Here is a 17,649-nt window from a genome sequence, read left to right on the forward strand (position 1 = left end):
GCTGAATGGTACTTTAAAAGCGTCAACAGAGCTTGCTGTTCAGATGGCTCTTATACAATCTGGAGCCCGGGTGAAACTGGCCTTAGACTTTGAAGTCGCAACAGGAGTTAACAGAACTCTTCTCAGGGCTGGCACCGTATTTCACAATATGACATACAAAGTTATTTCACACTTGCCAATTTTTTTTCTGAGCTACATCAAGCAAAACAGTTAACCATCCAGCACCTTGGAGAGGACACAGATAGGTACCTCCTAGTAGAGCCTGTAGATCTTCATAGACGCCGTGCCCTTTAATAGGCATGGCTGAAAGGTTCTCCGTCTCCTCACCCGTCCTCATTGGTCCAGATACTAAACATATATATTGGGCAACTTGGGAAGGTAGCAGAGCAACCAAGGTGAAGAACATCAGCAAGGTCTCAGAGGATACAGAGTGAGTGTTTTATGTCATTTTCATAGTTTATTCTTATATTGGGGTCTAATAAAGACTGGACTATATATACTACAATATACTACATATACTTTAGCCGACCTCAATGCTCTGTCTAATTGGGCAACTAAGTGGCAAATGAGGATTAATGTTGATAAATGTAAAGTTCTGCACTTGGGGGCTTAGAATATACATCATACATACTAGGGGGAGTACAACTGGGGGAATCAATGGTGGAGAACCTGCCCTGCGCTTAGGGTAGATCAAATTCATGTATACATGAATATAACACACAACAAAACGAATAAAGTCCCATTAGGTGATGAAGTGCTTGTTCTTGAATTGACATCTCCTGTGCAATGGTGTTCAGACTGGGTGCCCCACATAGATGTGCACTCACCCTGGATGTTGACCAACTATCGCTAGTATGGTCTCCTAAGCATGTGGGGAAACCCCTAGGGCAGCCTTTCTCAACCTTTTTGACACAGAAGAACCCTTCTCTGGTCTCGGGGAACCCCTGCTAAAAATGAGAAATCTACAACTCATGATACTATAGTGTGATGGTCAGTGGGAAGAATGGTCCTTACACTTGTGGTCATTGGGAAGAATTACCTCCTTACAGATAACTAAAAAGATCAATGGTCTCAGTGGGAACTTATCTGAGAGGCAGAAATTGCCCAATGCTGAAGGAACCCCATAGCAACCTTTTGGAGGAACCCTGGTTGAGAATCACTGCCCTAGGGAGCCTGTTGAAATGACGTCTCATGCAAAGATATATCTCATAGGGCTGGATGGAAATGACAAAGGAAAACCTTCAATGCGCAATGCCATTAAAACGGGCTTATTCAATACACAAATTCAAATAATTCCACTCACATTTATAAGTGCCTCATAGTCCTGGCACCTGGCGTGTGTAGCAGGTGATTGTTAAGGGTAATCGGCCCTGGCAAGAAAAGTGGTGGAGAAGGATCTGGATGTTCTGGTAGATCATAAGCCTAATAATAACATGCAATGCCAAGCTGCGGTTTCCAAAGCGAGCAAAGTCCTTTCTTGTATAAGAGAGGTATGGACTCCAGAGAGAGAGACATCATCTGTACAAATCATTAGTAAGACCTCATCTGGAATACGCAGTTCAGTTTTGGGCTCAAGTTCTCAAAAAGAATATTGGGGGACTGGAGAAAGTGCAGAGAAGGGCAACCAAACTGATAAGAGGCATGGAGGAGCTCAGCTATGAGGAAAGATTAGAGGAACTGAATTTATTCTCTCTTGAGAAGAAGAGATTGAGTGGGGGATATGATCACCATGTATAAATATATAAGGGGGGATATGATCTTCTAGTATAAATATATAAGGGGTCCATATAGTGAACTTGGTGTTGAGTTATTCACGTTAAGGTCATCACAGAGGACAAGGGGGCACTCTTTACGCCTAGAGGAAAAAAAATTTCATCTCCAAATACGGAAAGGTTTCTTCACAGTAAGAGCTGTGAAAATGTGGGATAGACTCCCTCCAGAGGTGGATCTGGTCAGCTCAGTAGATTGCTTTAAGAAAGGTCTGGATTCTTTCCTAAATGTACAGAATATAACTGGGTACTGACATTTATAGGTAAAGGTGATCCAGGAAAAATCGGATTACCTCTCAGGGGATCAGGAAGGACATTTTTCCCCTGCTGTAGCAAATTGGAGAATGCTTTGCCTTCCTCTGGATCAACTGTGGGTGTAGGATTGTGTATATGGGATTGCATTATTATATATATATATATATATTTTTTTTTGGTTGAACTAGATGGACTTGTGTCTTTTTTCAACCTGACTAACTATGTAACTATATGTGTACAACAGAATACATATACGCAGCGCTGTTTCTTGACCTAGGCCAACAAGGCCCAGGCCTAGGGCGGCAAAAAAAGTTGAGTAGACTCCTCCAGCATCAGGAGACCCGCAGACTTAAAGGCTGATTTCCTAAAACTGGTGCAAAAAGACCAGAACTAACATGGATATATCCAACATGATGATGTAAGATTTATTCAAGGTGAGGGATCTGGTTGGTAGTTCTGCCTAAAGGGAAATTATAATGGTGTATTTATTAGGTTTTCCACAAATACAAAAAAAAAAAAAACCACAACATTCTATGACCCTTAAAATGAAACTTCACACTCTCAATCTACACTGACTATTTTAATTCTCATGCTGCTGGAATTAGTAAATAGATAGGAAGGGAAATTGTGGCGGAAGACTAAACCTGTTATGCCGCGTACTCACGATCGGAAATTCAGCCAGCAAAAGACCGATGAGAGCTTTTGGACGGAAAATGCGACCGTGTGTACGCTCCATCGGACGTTTGCTGGCGGAATTCCAGCCAGCAAAAGATTGAGAGCAGGTTCTCTATTTTTTGGTCGGAATAAGTTCCTATCCGAAAATGCGATCGTCTCTACAAATTCCAACGCGCAAAATTCCTACGCATGCTCGGAAGCATTGAACTTCATTTTCTCGGCTCGTCGTAGTGTTGTACGTCACCGCGTTCTTGACGGTCGAAAGTTCAGAGAACTTTTGTGTGACCGTGTGTATGCAAGCCAAGCTTGAGCGGAATTCCGTCGGAAAAACCCTCCAAGTTCTTTCCGACGGAAAATCCGCTCGCGGCATTAGAGTCTACAAAAGACTTGAGACTGGGGCGTAGGTTCACCTTCCAGCAGGACAACGACCCGAAACATCCAGCCAGAGCTACAATGGAATGGTTTAGATCAAAGCATATTCATGTGTTAGAATGGCCCAGTCACAGTCCAGACCTAAATCACATTGAGAATCTGTGGCAAGACTTGAAAATTGCTGTTCACAGACGCTCTCCATCCAATCTGACAGAGCTTGAGATATTTTACAAAGAAGAATGGGCAGAAATGTCCTCTCTAGATGTGCAAAGCTGGTAGAGACACCCCCAAAAAGACTTGTAGAGAAAGGGGGTTCTACAAAGTATTGACTCCGGGGGGCGCCATACAAATGCCCCTCCCCCACACGTTTCACATATTTATTTGTATCATTTATCATTTTCCTTCCACTTCACAATTATGTGACACTTTGTGTTGGTCTATCACATAAAATCCCAATAAAATACATTTACATTTTTGGTTGTAACATGACAAAATGTGGGAAATTTAATTATTTTTACCAGGATATCTCTCTCATTTTTATATTTATTTTCATTTTCATATTTATTTATATTTATGTATACTTTTATTTTTATGTTTATGTATACCATCCTTTTTATATATGTCAATTATTAGTTTTTGACCCCTTTGAGGATCCACTTCACAAGTGTTATCTATCAATTACATTATATTGATTAAATACACTTTTATTGCTTCTAATTAGTCTCAATATATTATAATGAACATGCTTTTGAGTTCACAGTCTCATCATTGCCTACTAATTATGCAGCATTTACACTTAGTTTCCCATTTTCGGACTCTTAATATGTAATTACTGATCCTATTACACGCCATGGCCCATTCTTCCTACTAGTTGGAACGCAAGCTTCCGATCTGGCTGGAGCGCATGACCTCATTGTGCGATGATGTGCTCGGTCTGCAATCTTTATGCGTATCTAGAGCACATGACGCTGTGCGCGGCGTCATGCCTGGACCGCAACGTGCGGACGTTGCTGTGGCACATGACTTCATCACATGACCCTATGTATGTACGTTCGAGTGGTATTATCTTAGATGTATCATTCCACAATCTATACCGTTATGACATTAATATATTCATTTCCGCCATCTTCTTTATATAATATTATGAAGTTACCATATATATATATATATATATATATATATATATATATTACTTTGAACCGTGAAATGCATGACTTCCACCAGAAACACTGTCTTACTAATATACATAGTTCACAGTGAGGGTTGGAACGCACGCCGGTCGGCCATCTTGCCCTAAAACCGGAAGTACTGTTATACACATTGGGGACTTGATTCTCAACTCAGGGGTCATATTGTCTATGTATATCTTGACGGCCGCAATAGAGGGACCCCCCCGACGATGTCTAAGGAGACGAAACGCGTCGGCTAGGACTCCATTGCCGCCTTTTTACTTACCTACAGCACTGTTTTATCTACTCAAATGTGCGTGTTTTCTTACTTTTACTAAATTTTATTCGTTAATTGCGGAATTACGCTATGTGCCCCTTTTGTTCTTCCTCTTCTAAATCTGCTATCCACGTATATCGGGTCTCTTTATGAGACACATCAGTCCACGGACGGTCATGGATTTTAGTTACAGCTTCCAGAGGACTCCATGCCTTCAGTAGCTTCTCCATTATACAAGCCTGTTTGACCCATTGAACGTATGTTCTTTTGGTGTTCAAACGTTCCGGTAAGCCTCCAGAGCATACGGTGGTGGTATCTCCTCACTTTAAATTCACACTTATTTACTATCAAGATTTCACATAAAGTTGGACTTTTCACCTACTACTTATTGATTTATCCACTTGGACTTTTCTTCAAAAGCTGACTTCTAATCACTGGGTTCATCATATTTTGATCATGTCTATATACTTATATGTGTTTATGAATATTGGGTTCATTTCCTTTATGATAATTTTATGTACCCAAATATTAGCGCTACACTTTCTTTTTTTTGTCTGTTCTATATGCATATATCACAATTGCTGTGTTAGCTGCTTCTTTTGTTTTTTAGGCAGCGCAGAATTATTTTTTTACATTATCTATGTAAGAATTAGCACATTTTATCTCAGGTGGACATCACATTAAGTAAGGCTAATTGGGACCCACAGTGGAAACTGTTAGAAGGAAGAGCCTAGTTGGGTCACCGTGTTCTTATCACCATGATGTTCTCTGTATCAGCGCTTGGATACAAACACATCCTCTATTACCATAACCCTTGTACTTTCATGTTTTAATTGCCTCTATAAAGAGGATATGGTCATATTGTATACTGATAGGACATGATCTTCTCAAGCTGATGGTCTCTTTGGGGTTTTGTAACAGAGCCAAAGCTGTATCCTTCAACCGCCCAGACGCCACGTGAACAAAACGTGATACATTGTTATGACTTAGATACGGCATCCATTTATTATGACATTTGTGTTATAGAAATAAAGACTCTATAGAAGCACTTTTATTACACCCAATCAGTAGATAAGACATGGAATGGTGTCCATAAAAGGCATTCTTCACTTAGACTGAATATAGGTAAACTTTTATAAGGTTTCTGGATTTCTACACGAATGGCACTGAAACTTTGATCTGCTCTTCATCCGAGTCATATAATTATAACTCACAATTATAACTAACGACTGTCTTATTTGGCAGGAGCCAAAACAACATTTTATATCACCTTATCTTTGGTGAACATCAAGGTCGTTGATGGGGAAAAAATAGGTAGAAGTTATGAAGGATAATTATATCTTGAAAAGGGGATGAACTGAGTCGGATGTTTTACTCAATCAGCAGTTCGCCATTCAGTGACAACTTCTTTACAAATCCACCCCCAAAACCCACTTGTACTTACCTTGCCGGTACTTGCGTCCGGACCCTTCGGGGTAAGATCGCGCTATATTAAGATTCAACTCAACTCAGCTACTCCCCTGCCACTCCATCCGGTTGGCTGGTGTCAGATCCTCAGTCATATGCATTTGACAGTGCTCAGGCTTAGTGATTGGCTGCTATACCCCAACAATGTCACATAGGAGAAGGTTAAAGAAGTTGTAAACCCTTCTGTGCTGCAGCTGCCCCCCATGTGCCCCCCTTTTACTTACCTGAACCCGATCTTTCCAGCAACGAGAATGACCCCGGCAGCTCCAGCCGCTGTCTCGGGCCCTTGGCTCCCAATGGCTCCGGCTGCTGTCAATCAAATCCAGTGACGCGGAAGCTAGGGGGCGGGGCCAAGTCCTGCTGTCTGTGTCAATTGACTCTGGAGCGCACCCGCAGGAGTGCCCCCAATGGAAAGCGGCTCTCCGCAGGGGCACCCAATGAGGAGGAGGAACCAGGAGCGCCGCCGGGGGAAACCCCAGAAAAGGAGGATCTGGACTGCTCTGTGCAAAACCCTTGCACAGAGGAGGTAAGTATAACATGTTTGTTATTTAAAAAAAAAAAACCTTTACAATCACTTTAAGGAGAGGTGGGGGAGCACCGGAAAGGTGAGTACCAGTGGGTCAGGAAGGGATGGGGGGAGGCAAAGAACTTGCCATTTTGCTCTGAATTGGAAGGTGATGACAGAATTTATTTACTAATGGCAAATAGGTTGTTCACTTTGCAAGGACATTTTCATTTAGCTTAGTGAATGAGGCGAAGCTCTGCTGACTTCTATTGGCCAATCACGTGCAAGCAAAAATGTGTTTTTTTTTTTTTTTTTAGTTTCCTTGTATGTGATTCAGTAATTTTTGCCCATTTCAATTTTATCACATCTACTAAGCTAAGGGAAGATTCCCTTGCAAAGGAAATTGCCTATTTACTTTAGTAAATCACTGTGTCAATAAATCAATATGTCAAAAACAATTCGATTCGCAACTCTGTCTCTCCCAAAACATCCGGCGGGGCAGGAGTCCCAGACATAGCCCTATTCTATAAAGCTGCAGTATTCACACAAATCCTGGGTTGGTTCCATCACCATTCCTCTAAGTTATAGGTCCAGTTGGAGGACCACTTGAACCCTATAGATCTTCTTCTTCTTTTTTTTTGCAATCAAAAATTTTTATTAAAGAGAAAGAGAATTACAAAATCAAAAGATTCACAAAATAATAAAAATATAGATGACAATTACAAGTACCATAGGTCCTCAGTAGACCAAAATATTGACCTTATGTCAAACACAGATTGGATAACAAGAAATATTAAAAGAGATAAACTCTTAGCAAAGAATATTGCATATAAAATGGAAAAACAAAACAGTGAAATAAAATTAAATGAAACAGTAAGAGAAAACAATCGGTGAGGATTCCTGGTGAGAGTGTCTAAGGACAGAATGGTCTGGTAGAGCCGCTGCAGAGCTCAACACGGATACATGGAACATTTGGAAAGGAACAGTAAACCCTATAGATCTTCGCGCTCTTCCTTGGACCTTACTAATTAACCGGCTCAGGCTCTCAATCCTTTCCGATGTCACCCGACAGACGATTCACTTATGGGATCGTACAAACTCTGCTCTTCACTTATCATCCTTTACGGCCCTATGACTCCCTTTCTTGGGCCCCCGGCTTTTCCACCAGCTTTTTACACATAGAGGTTCCAGAATTGGAACCAACAAGAACATAGTAGACTTGCTCAGATTCTTTGGGCAGACCCTTCTTTAACGATGACCTGTGCCACCAGTAGGTAGTTTACTCCAATGGATACAGTATTGGTACGCCCTATCGTATATACGTTCTTCCCCTTCCCTTTCAGAGCTGCAAGCTAAACCAACGGAATTCAAATCTCTGCTTTTGCAGGAGGACCCCCAGCTACATGTAGTCCCCCAATTATACTCAGTGCTTGTGTCGGTGTCATCTTCAGATCTACCCCTTATGCCCAAGTCTGGGAAGCTGAGCTCTATCATTCTATCCCCCCTTCTGCTTGGCTTAAATATTTCACCTTTACCCATAAACTTTCCTTAGCTACCAAGCACCAAGAAACGGGATTCAAAGTGACCACCAGATGGTATAAGTGACCCTCTGTTTTGCACCATTTTAATCATTCCACACCCGATACTTGCTGGCGCTGTGGTTCCTCCAAGGCTACCATGATCCACATATGGTGGGAATGCCACCCTATTAGATCCTTCTGGCAGCATATCTTCGACCTTTATTACAAATTGATGGCAAGCTTCGTACAACCCTCACCTGAAGTAGTTCTCCTGTCAATACTTCCTGGATCCTTCAAATCCATTAAAAAAGATGTCCTTCACCATTTCTTACCCACAGCTAGAATGGTCATACCTCGCCATTGGAAGATAACCAACGTACCTTCAGTTGGGGAGTGGTTCATGGAACTTGACTTGAATCAGAGACCTTGAACGGCTGTTGGCACAGGAGGCAAATAGAGAAGAATAGTTCTCGCTAACCTGGACCTTGTGTTCTGCTACTCATCCGAGTTTCTCACCTGGGTCTCGGGTGATCCCATACATACCTCTTCTGGATCTTGACGGAGTATACAGAACCTCTTTCTCTCTCTCTCTCTCTCTCTCTCTCTCTCTCTCTCTCTCTCTGGATTCTTGATTCCACTTTGCATTCTTGTTCTTCCTGCCGTTCTTCTTCCTGACTCCTTATTTTTGTCATAAGAAAAAGTGTCAAAAATGTGCTCTACACCTTAGTGCTCCCTACAACATATCTCTGCATACTATTATTAATATTATTATACAGGATTTATATGGCGCCAACAGTTTACGCAGCACTTTACAATATAAAAGGGAGATAATACAGTTACAATACAATAAAATACAAGAGGATTAAGAGGGCCCTGCTCAGAAGAGCTTACAATCTAATAGGATGGGGCAGGTGGTACAAAAGGTTGTCACTGTGGGGGATGAGCTGATGGAAGTGGTAGGAGATTAGTTGGAGACGTGATAGGCTTCCCTGAAGGGATGAGTTTTCAGGAATTGCCTAAAGGCAGCAAGAGTAGGGGATAGCCAGACAGATCAATAAGCTTCAAAAGAATAACATTATTCATCAACACATGAATATTGGAGCAAAGTCATCAGTTATCGTGGTAAGGATTAGGATGATATCTGGATACATTAGAACACGTAGTAAAGATGAAGAACGTTTAATCTGTGGGTTTAAATTTAATATACCAACCGATTAGTGTCTGCCACCCCTCTCCGCCAATTTCTGCACTGGCTCCCGATCGCCGAGCAAATTAAATTCAAAATACTAACCCCAACATACAAAGCCATTCACAACTCTGCCCCGAGCTACATCACCAATCTTGTCCCCAAATATCACCCAATACGTCCTCTCCGCTCTTCTCAAGACCTCCTACTCTCAAGCTCTCTCGTCTCCTCCTCCCATGCACGTCTCCAGGATTTCTCCAGAGCCTCCAGAGCCTCTCCCATCCTCTGGAGCTCCCTAGGGGTAGGGAGCTCCAGAGGATGGGAGAGGCTCTGGAGAAATCCTGGAGACGAGCATGGGAGGAGGAGACGAGAGAGCTTGAGAGTAGGAGGTCTTGAGAAGAGCGGAGAGGACGTATTGGGTGATATTTGGGGACAAGATTGGTGATGTAGCTCGGGGCAGAGTTGTGAATGGCTTTGTATGTTGTGGTTAGTATTTTGAATTTAATTTGCTCGGCGATCGGGAGCCAGTGTAGAAATTGGCGAAGAGGGGTGGCAGACACTGATCGGTTGGTATATTAAATTTAAACCCACAGATTAAACGTTCTTCATCTTTACTACGTGTTCTAATGTATCCAGATATCATCCTAATTCTTACCACGATAACTGATGACTTTGCTCCAATATTCATGTGTTGATGAATAATGTTATTCTTTTGAAGCTTATTGATCTTTATACTTGCTCCTCTTACAACCCTCGTACGTATCTGTATTGGTTTATTGTTTGCTATCATATTTTTGATACAAGAAAACTGAGATTGAACTAAAAAAAAAAAAACAATTGTGTTATCTTGCTTGTCATTGATCCTATAGAAAAACCCTCCGTATGTTCTATAGTATTCTTGGAACAAAGTTCTGGGAACAAAGGCAACCAATATTGATTTTCTGTTAAACATACTCATCATTTGGGTTTGGACAACAAAAAAAAAAAGTTTCATCCTAACTGTGAGTCCCGATGGAGAGAGCATAATGTTTTGGGCTTCCTTTACTGCCTGGATGATTGCAATCAGGAAGAGACCAAGTAGAGTCGGGAACACATCTGCACCAGGATATCAAGGCATCCATCTAGGTCCTAGAGGTTCTAGAGGTTCTAGCGGCCCACAGGTGCTGCTCACCCTTCTTATATGTGATAGGGCACGTCCAGGTTTATATCGGGGGGTACTGGAGGATTTGTTCAGCCTCTCTCAGGAAACATGCACAACCTTCCTTTCTGTATCCTCCCGATTCAATTCACCTCGTTTGTGGCTTCTTCTTTCTCTCCTCCATTGGTATTATCATTATTGTACTCATGTCCACCATGATGGCCCCATCCCCCCCCCCAGGCTTTGTGCTTCTGTCTGTTTGATTTCCTTCCATGCATGTCTGTTCTCTAGCAGCATTTTCAGGGACCCCCCCCCCCCGCAGGACTTTAGAACTCCTAGAACTCCTCGCCCTCACCCCACTTTATCTCTCTTCACATGCGTACATTGATTTATTTCTCAACCAGAAAATGCTGCTGCGTTGACTTTCAAGAGCCTTCCAGCACAGATAATTAGGGGAAGAGCATTGATCTCTACCAGCCTGGTGTAACATCTTCCTAGCCTGGTATTGTCTTCTGCAGCCAACATTGTATCCCGTCCTCACTCTCTGACCGCCAACAATGTATCCTGTCCTCACTCTCTGACCGCCAACATTGTATCCTTTCCTCACTCTGACCACCAACAATGTATCCTGTCCTCACTCTCTGACCGCCAACAATGTATCCTGTCCTCACTCTCTGACCCCCAACAATGTATCCTGTCCTCACTCTCTGACCACTAACAATGTATCCTGTCCTCACTCTCTGACCACCAACAATGTATCCTGTCCTCACTCTCTGACCACCAACAATGTATCCTGTCCTCACTCTCTGACTGCCAACAATGTATCCTGTCCTCACTCTCTGACCACCAACAATGTATCCTGTCCTCACTCTCTGACTGCCAACAATGTATCCTGTCCTCACTCTCTGACCGCCAACATTGTATCCTTTCCTCACTCTGACCACCAACAATGTATCCTGTCCTCACTCTCTGACCGCCAACAATGTATCCTGTCCTCACTCTCTGACCCCCAACAATGTATCCTGTCCTCACTCTCTGACCACTAACAATGTATCCTGTCCTCACTCTCTGACCACCAACAATGTATCCTGTCCTCACTCTCTGACCACCAACAATGTATCCTGTCCTCACTCTCTGACTGCCAACAATGTATCCTGTCCTCAACCTCTGACCACCAACAATGTATCCTGTCCTCACTCTCTGACCACCAACAATGTATCCTGTCCTCACTCTCTGACCACCAACAATGTATCCTGTCCTCACTCTCTAACCACCAACAATGTATCCTGTCCTCACTCTCTGACCGCCAACAATGTATCCTGTCCTCACTCTCTGACCGCCAACATTGTATCCTGTCCTCACTCTCTGACCGCCAACAATGTATCCTGTCCTCACTCTCTGACCACCAACATTGTATCCTGTCCTCACTCTCTGACCGCCAACAATGTATCCTGTCCTCACTCTCTGACCACCAACAATGTATCCTGTCCTCACTCTCTGACCACCAACAATGTATCCTGTCCTCACTCTCTGACCACCAACAATGTATCCTGTCCTCACTCTCTGACCGCCAACAATGTATCCTGTCCTCACATCTCCTACTCTGTCTTCTTTTAGTCCATCCCTAAGAACTCATATCTTCAGAGAAACCTATCCACCTAACAACTGTACATTTATTTTCTCCATCAGCCCATCCCCCACAGGTATTACCTTTTGTATCACTTGACCCTCCCTCTTAGATTGTAAGCTCTCAGGATCAGGGCCCTCTGATCCCTCCTGTATTGAATTGTATTGTAACTGTACTGTCTGCCCTCATGTTGTAAAGCGCTGCGCAAACTGTTGGTGCTCTATAAATCCTGTATAATATTAATAATAATAACCCAATATTTGGGATTTTCTTTTACTTTCAATGATAATGGTAAACAGGACTCTCCCTAATAGGGGCACAGACAGCAATAAAACCTGACAGGGGTTCTAATCCCTCTTCACTCTATCCAACACTAATGATGGCTGCAGCGCAGGCTTCCAGGGCCGGGCTGATCACAGAACAGGGTAAAGAGCCAATCACAGTGGGTCCTTTACCATGTGATCAGCTGTCAGCCAATGACAGCTGATCATGGAAGTAAACAGAAGCCGGTGATCTGCTTTTGTTCATCCTCACGATCAGCGTGAGGAGAAAAGAATAAAGCCAGTAGCCGGCTTCTGTTACTGGGACATCGATCCCTGCCTCGGTACCTACCAGTGCTACTTATCAGTGCCACCTATCAGTGCCCACCAGTGCTGCCAATAAGTGTCCACCAGTGCCACCCATCAGTGCCCATCAGTGCCTCATCATCAGTGTCACCTATCAGTGCTGCCTAACAGTGCCGCCTGCCAGTGCCTAACAGTGCCACCTATCAGTGCTCATCAGTGCCACCTATCAGTGCTGCGTATCAGTGCCTCCTCATCAGTGCCATTCAGTGCTGCCTATCAGTGCTCATCAGTGCAACCTATCAGTGCCCATCAGTGCCACCTATCAGTGCTGCGTATCAGTGCCCATCAGTGCCTCCTCATCAGTGCCATTCAGTGCTGCCTATCAGTGCTCATCAGTGCAACCTATCAGTGCCCATCAGTGCCACCTATCAGTGCTGCGTATCAGTGCCCCTCAGTGCCTCCTCATCAGTGCCATTCAGTGCTGACTATCAGTGCTCATCAGTGCCACCTATCAGTGCTCATCAGTGCTGCGTATCAGTGCCCCTCAGTGCCTCCTCATCAGTGCCCTTCAGTGCTGCTTATCAGTGCTCATCAGTGCCACCTATCAGTGCCCACCAGTACCGCCTTAATAGTGCCCATTAGTGCAGCCTCATCAGTGCCGCCTCATCATTGACACCTCATCAGTACCTATCAGTGCCCATCAGTGCAGCCTCATCAGCCACATCAGTAAAGGAAAAAATTACATGTTTGCTAAATTTTATAACAAAGTATGAAACCTGTTTTTGTTTCTTTCCCCAAATTCTCTGTCTTTTTGTTTCTTTAGCAAAAAATAAAAACCCAGCGGTGATTAAATACCACCAAAAGAAAGCTCTATTTGTGTGAAATGAATTATAAAAAGTTTGTTTGGGTACAGTGTTACATGACGGCGTGATTGTCATTCAAAGTCTAACAGCGCTGAAAGCTGAAAATTGGCCTGATCAGGAAGGGGGTGTAAGTGCTCGGTAAGCAAGTGGTTAATACCCCAAGAATCCCTTTGTTGTACAAGCGCCCCGCCCTCCGCTCCTCGCAGAAAGAGCTCCACTAATACTATCAGTTTTCCGATATACTGCCTGATACTAAAGCTGGTCATAGATAGGTAGAATATCGAATGAATTTTCTTAAAGAAAAGAAGGTTCTAAGAAAGTCTGTTTGTTTTCTGACCATTAATGGGGTCAAGTCGACGTTCCTTTTCAACCTTAGTGATGAGAAAATTCCAAGTAGCAGAATGGAAAATTTTTCCCGAACCAACATATTTCTACCAGTCCATGTGTGTGTTTTTTTTTTCCATTCTTTCCAAAATCAAATGTTAAAAGCAAAGGGAATTTTTTCGAACAACATTTGCATGTTTTGAGAATTTTTGTACACATTTCCTGAGTGCTTTTTGTTCAGAGTTCTATCCATCTATGGATGAAGAAGATCCAGCTCTGAGCCTGTATAGGAAAAGAATTTTTTTTTTTTCCCATAATCTTTATTTTTTTATTTTATTTTTCTTTGTATCATTTTCATCTTTCAAGTCATTTGACTTGTCTCAACCTGTAATTGTTTTATTAGAGGGTTAGTGCCATTCATCTTATGATTGGGTTTGTACCACCTTTGTTTTTTGACCGTTGTTATCTACGTCGAGCTGAATAGAATAAAGATCAGATTAAAGAATTTTCAACCAGCTCCATTGTTTCTGGAGTTGAGGTGAGTGAAGGAAAGTTGACTGATCTCAAATCCATTGTTTTTAAATGAAGTCCCATATTAAGCACACCGATAATGCGAGATGCACACTGATGGCCAACAGCTGCCAGGATTCCGATTTTACATAATATATATATATATATAGACTCTAAGCTTTATATAGGCTTATTGTCCCCCTGTGGGGGGAGAATGCATGAAAGTAAAAACCCTTCAGCCTTTAGAAGCACTTTTAGGTAATACAAGGGGGTGGAGGGAGCCTTTGATATGGGGCACAGCTGGTGGGCAGATCCAGGTCTTCAGCTCAGAGATCTGAGCCCCCCAAAGAGAAATAAGACCCGATCAGGTGGTTAAACTCTCCTAATAGAACCTTAAATATCAATCTAGGGTGGAGCTGTCCTTTAAATGTATTACCTGCAGACAGCTATCAGAATAAAATCATTTTCCTAATAGGTGTAAATGGGGCAAATTTCCTCTAAAGGGATTCCAAGCTTGTACAGCTGTAGTCCTGTTTGAGTAATTGATTACCTGAGATGAGTTAATTACAAATCTCTGAACGAGATCTTATCTCTTCATTGTTCAGGTTACTGATTAATTCTACTGTCCATGATATATAACGGTGCCGAGCTGCTCAGCAATCACCTACCAGGTGTTGGGGTAACAGAGGGACACCGGCTGAGGACTTGGAGGGCCTGGGCCCGACTCTTGGAACCTTGGGAAGACTTGGAGCTTCATTAGACCGGATACACCACAATCCTCTCCATGGCGGTCCTCAGGATTCTGGCACTGCTGCTGTGTTGGTGTGTGGCGGGGGCACGTTCAGACCGAGCGCAGGCGCTGAAAATAATGGACCAAGTTCCTGTCATAGATGGGTAAGTGTAAGACCAACCGCAACTGTAACATGATAAAACCCAAAGTTTAATGGGAGATTTTTATACATTTTTTTTTCATTTTCTTTTTTTTTTTTTCCTCTACTTAAAAAAAAAGTTGAATTTTTCTAAGTTTTTAATTTGCTTTTTTTGTATAATATACATATATATAATTTTTTTTTTTTTACATTTTTCTAATACCCAAACTTGACTTGACCGCCAACAATGTATCCTGTCCTCACTCTCTAACCGCCAACAATGTATCCTGTCCTCACTCTCTGACAGCCAACAATGTATCCTGTCCTCACTCTCTGACCGCCAACAATGTATCCTGTCCTCACTCTCTGACAGCCAACAATGTATCCTGTCCTCACTCTCTGACCACCAACAATGTATCCTGTCCTCACTCTCTGACAGCCAACAATGTATCCTGTCCTCACTCTCTGACAGCCAACAATGTATCCTGTCCTCACTCTCTAACCGCCAACAATGTATCCTGTCCTCACTCACTGACCGCCAACAATGTATCCTGTCCTCACTCTCTGACAGCCAACAATGTATCCTGTCCTCACTCTCTGACAGCCAACAATGTATCCTGTCCTCACTCTCTGACAGCCAACAATGTATCCTGTCCTCACTCTCTGACAGCCAACAATGTATCCTGTCCTCACTCACTGACCGCCAACAATGTATCCTGTCCTCACTCTCTGACCACCAACATTGTATCCTGTCCTCACTCTCTGACCTCCAATATTGTATCCTGTCCTCACTCTCTGACCGCCAACAATGTATCCTGTCCTCACTCTCTGACCACCAACAATGTATCCTGTCCTCACTCTCTGACCGCCAACAATGTATCCTGTCCTCACTCTCTGACCACCAACATTGTATCCTGTCCTCACTCTCTGACCTCCAATATTGTATCCTGTCCTCACTCTCTGACCGCCAACAATGTATCCTGTCCTCACTCTCTGACCGCCAACAATGTATCCTGTCCTCACTCTCTGACCGCCAACAATGTATCCTGTCCTCACATCTCTCACCACCAACAATGTATCCTGTCCTCACATCTCCTACTCTGTCTTCTTTTAGTCGATCCCTGAGAACTCATCTCTTCAGAGAAACCTATCCACCTAACAAGTGTACATTTATTTTCTCCATCAGCCCATCCCCCACAGTTATTACCTTTTGTATCACTTGACCCTCCCTCTTAGATTGTAAGCTCTCAGGAGCAGGGCCCTCTGATCCCTCCTGTATTGAATTGTATTGTAACTCTACTGTCTGCCCTCATGTTGTAAAGCGCTGTGCAAACTGTTGGCACTATATAAATCCTGTATAATATTAAATATAATAACCCAAAATTTGGGATTTTCTTTTACTTTCAATGATAATGGTAAACAGGACTCTCCCTAATAGGGGCACAGACAGCAATAAAACCTGACAGGGGGTCTAATCCCTATTCACTCTATCCAACACTAATGATGGCTGCAGCGCAGGCTTCCAGGGCCGGGCTGATCACAGAATTTTTCTAAGTTTTTAATTTGCTTTTTTTGTATAATTTATATATATACAATATTTAATTACTTTTTTTTACATTTTTCTAAAACCCAAACTTGATAGTCCAGTTTTGTTTGAGGACTTACAGACAGAGTCACCCCATTGTCTTTGATCCATATCACAGATTTCCCCTGAGTGGCCGGCTTAAGATCCAGAACATCAGTCCCCGCCCCCCGAGGAGCTTACAATCTTAGGAAGCTCTGCTGACTTTTATCATCCAATCACAAGCAAGCAAAAACGCTGTTTTTTTTTTTTTTTTTTCCTTTGCGTGTGATTGGGTATTCTTTGCAAAGTGAAAATGGACCAAGCTCTGGGAAAATTTCCCTTGCATAGTGCAGTTTCCCTTCTAAAGTGTTCGGCCCATTTGCCTTTAATTAATCAGCCCCATAAGAGGGGCTACTAGCATGTCTTTGGAGTGTGGGAGGAAAGCGGAATACCCAATGGAAGGCCACACAAGCAGAGGGAGAACCTTCAGACTTCATGTAGGTAGCGTTCTGGTTGGGATTTGAACCAGGGACCCCGGTGCTGCAAGGCAGGACGTCTGTCTGTACTCATTTTTAGTGGTCAGTTTCGGGTCATGTTTGGGGCAACATGGTGGGTGGGTCACAGGACTACGTGTGTTCAGCCCAGTGCCAAATCATCTAAACCTCATTGGAAATGTTCCATCACATCAAACCTCCTTCACCCGTCCCCTGAGCTCTGTGAGTCACACGGATTCCTTCAGTCTGTAATGTTTCCAGCATGGAATTTATTATTCTATGGATAATGGCCATTTTTTCCTGGAGTTCAGCCTAAAAATATATATATATTCCTCCATCCCCCCCTCTCTCTCTCTATCTATCTATCTATATATATACAGTGGGGACGGAAAGTATTCAGACCTTTACATTTTTCACTCTTTGTTATATTGCAGCCATTTGCTGAAATCATTTAAATTAATTTTTTCCTCATTAATGTACACACAGCACCCCATATTAT

The 17,649-nt window shown here is 42.9% G+C and overlaps 1 protein-coding gene across 1 annotated transcript in view; it reads left to right on the plus strand.

The window, feature by feature from the left end:
- Positions 1-363: 363 nt before the first annotated feature.
- The window catches only part of DPEP1 (dipeptidase 1), a 43,173-nt gene continuing 25,887 nt past the window's right edge, over positions 364-17,649 (plus strand). The window contains exons 1-2 of the mRNA XM_073605947.1: positions 364-430; positions 14,829-15,117. Of these exons, the coding sequence (XP_073462048.1) occupies positions 15,008-15,117 (110 nt within the window). The 5' untranslated portion in view covers positions 364-430; positions 14,829-15,007. The remainder of the gene's footprint in view (positions 431-14,828; positions 15,118-17,649) is intronic.

This window comes from Aquarana catesbeiana, linkage group LG11 (genome assembly GCF_042186555.1).
Source record: "Aquarana catesbeiana isolate 2022-GZ linkage group LG11, ASM4218655v1, whole genome shotgun sequence".
In the NCBI taxonomy this organism is placed as follows: Eukaryota; Metazoa; Chordata; class Amphibia; order Anura; family Ranidae; genus Aquarana; species Aquarana catesbeiana.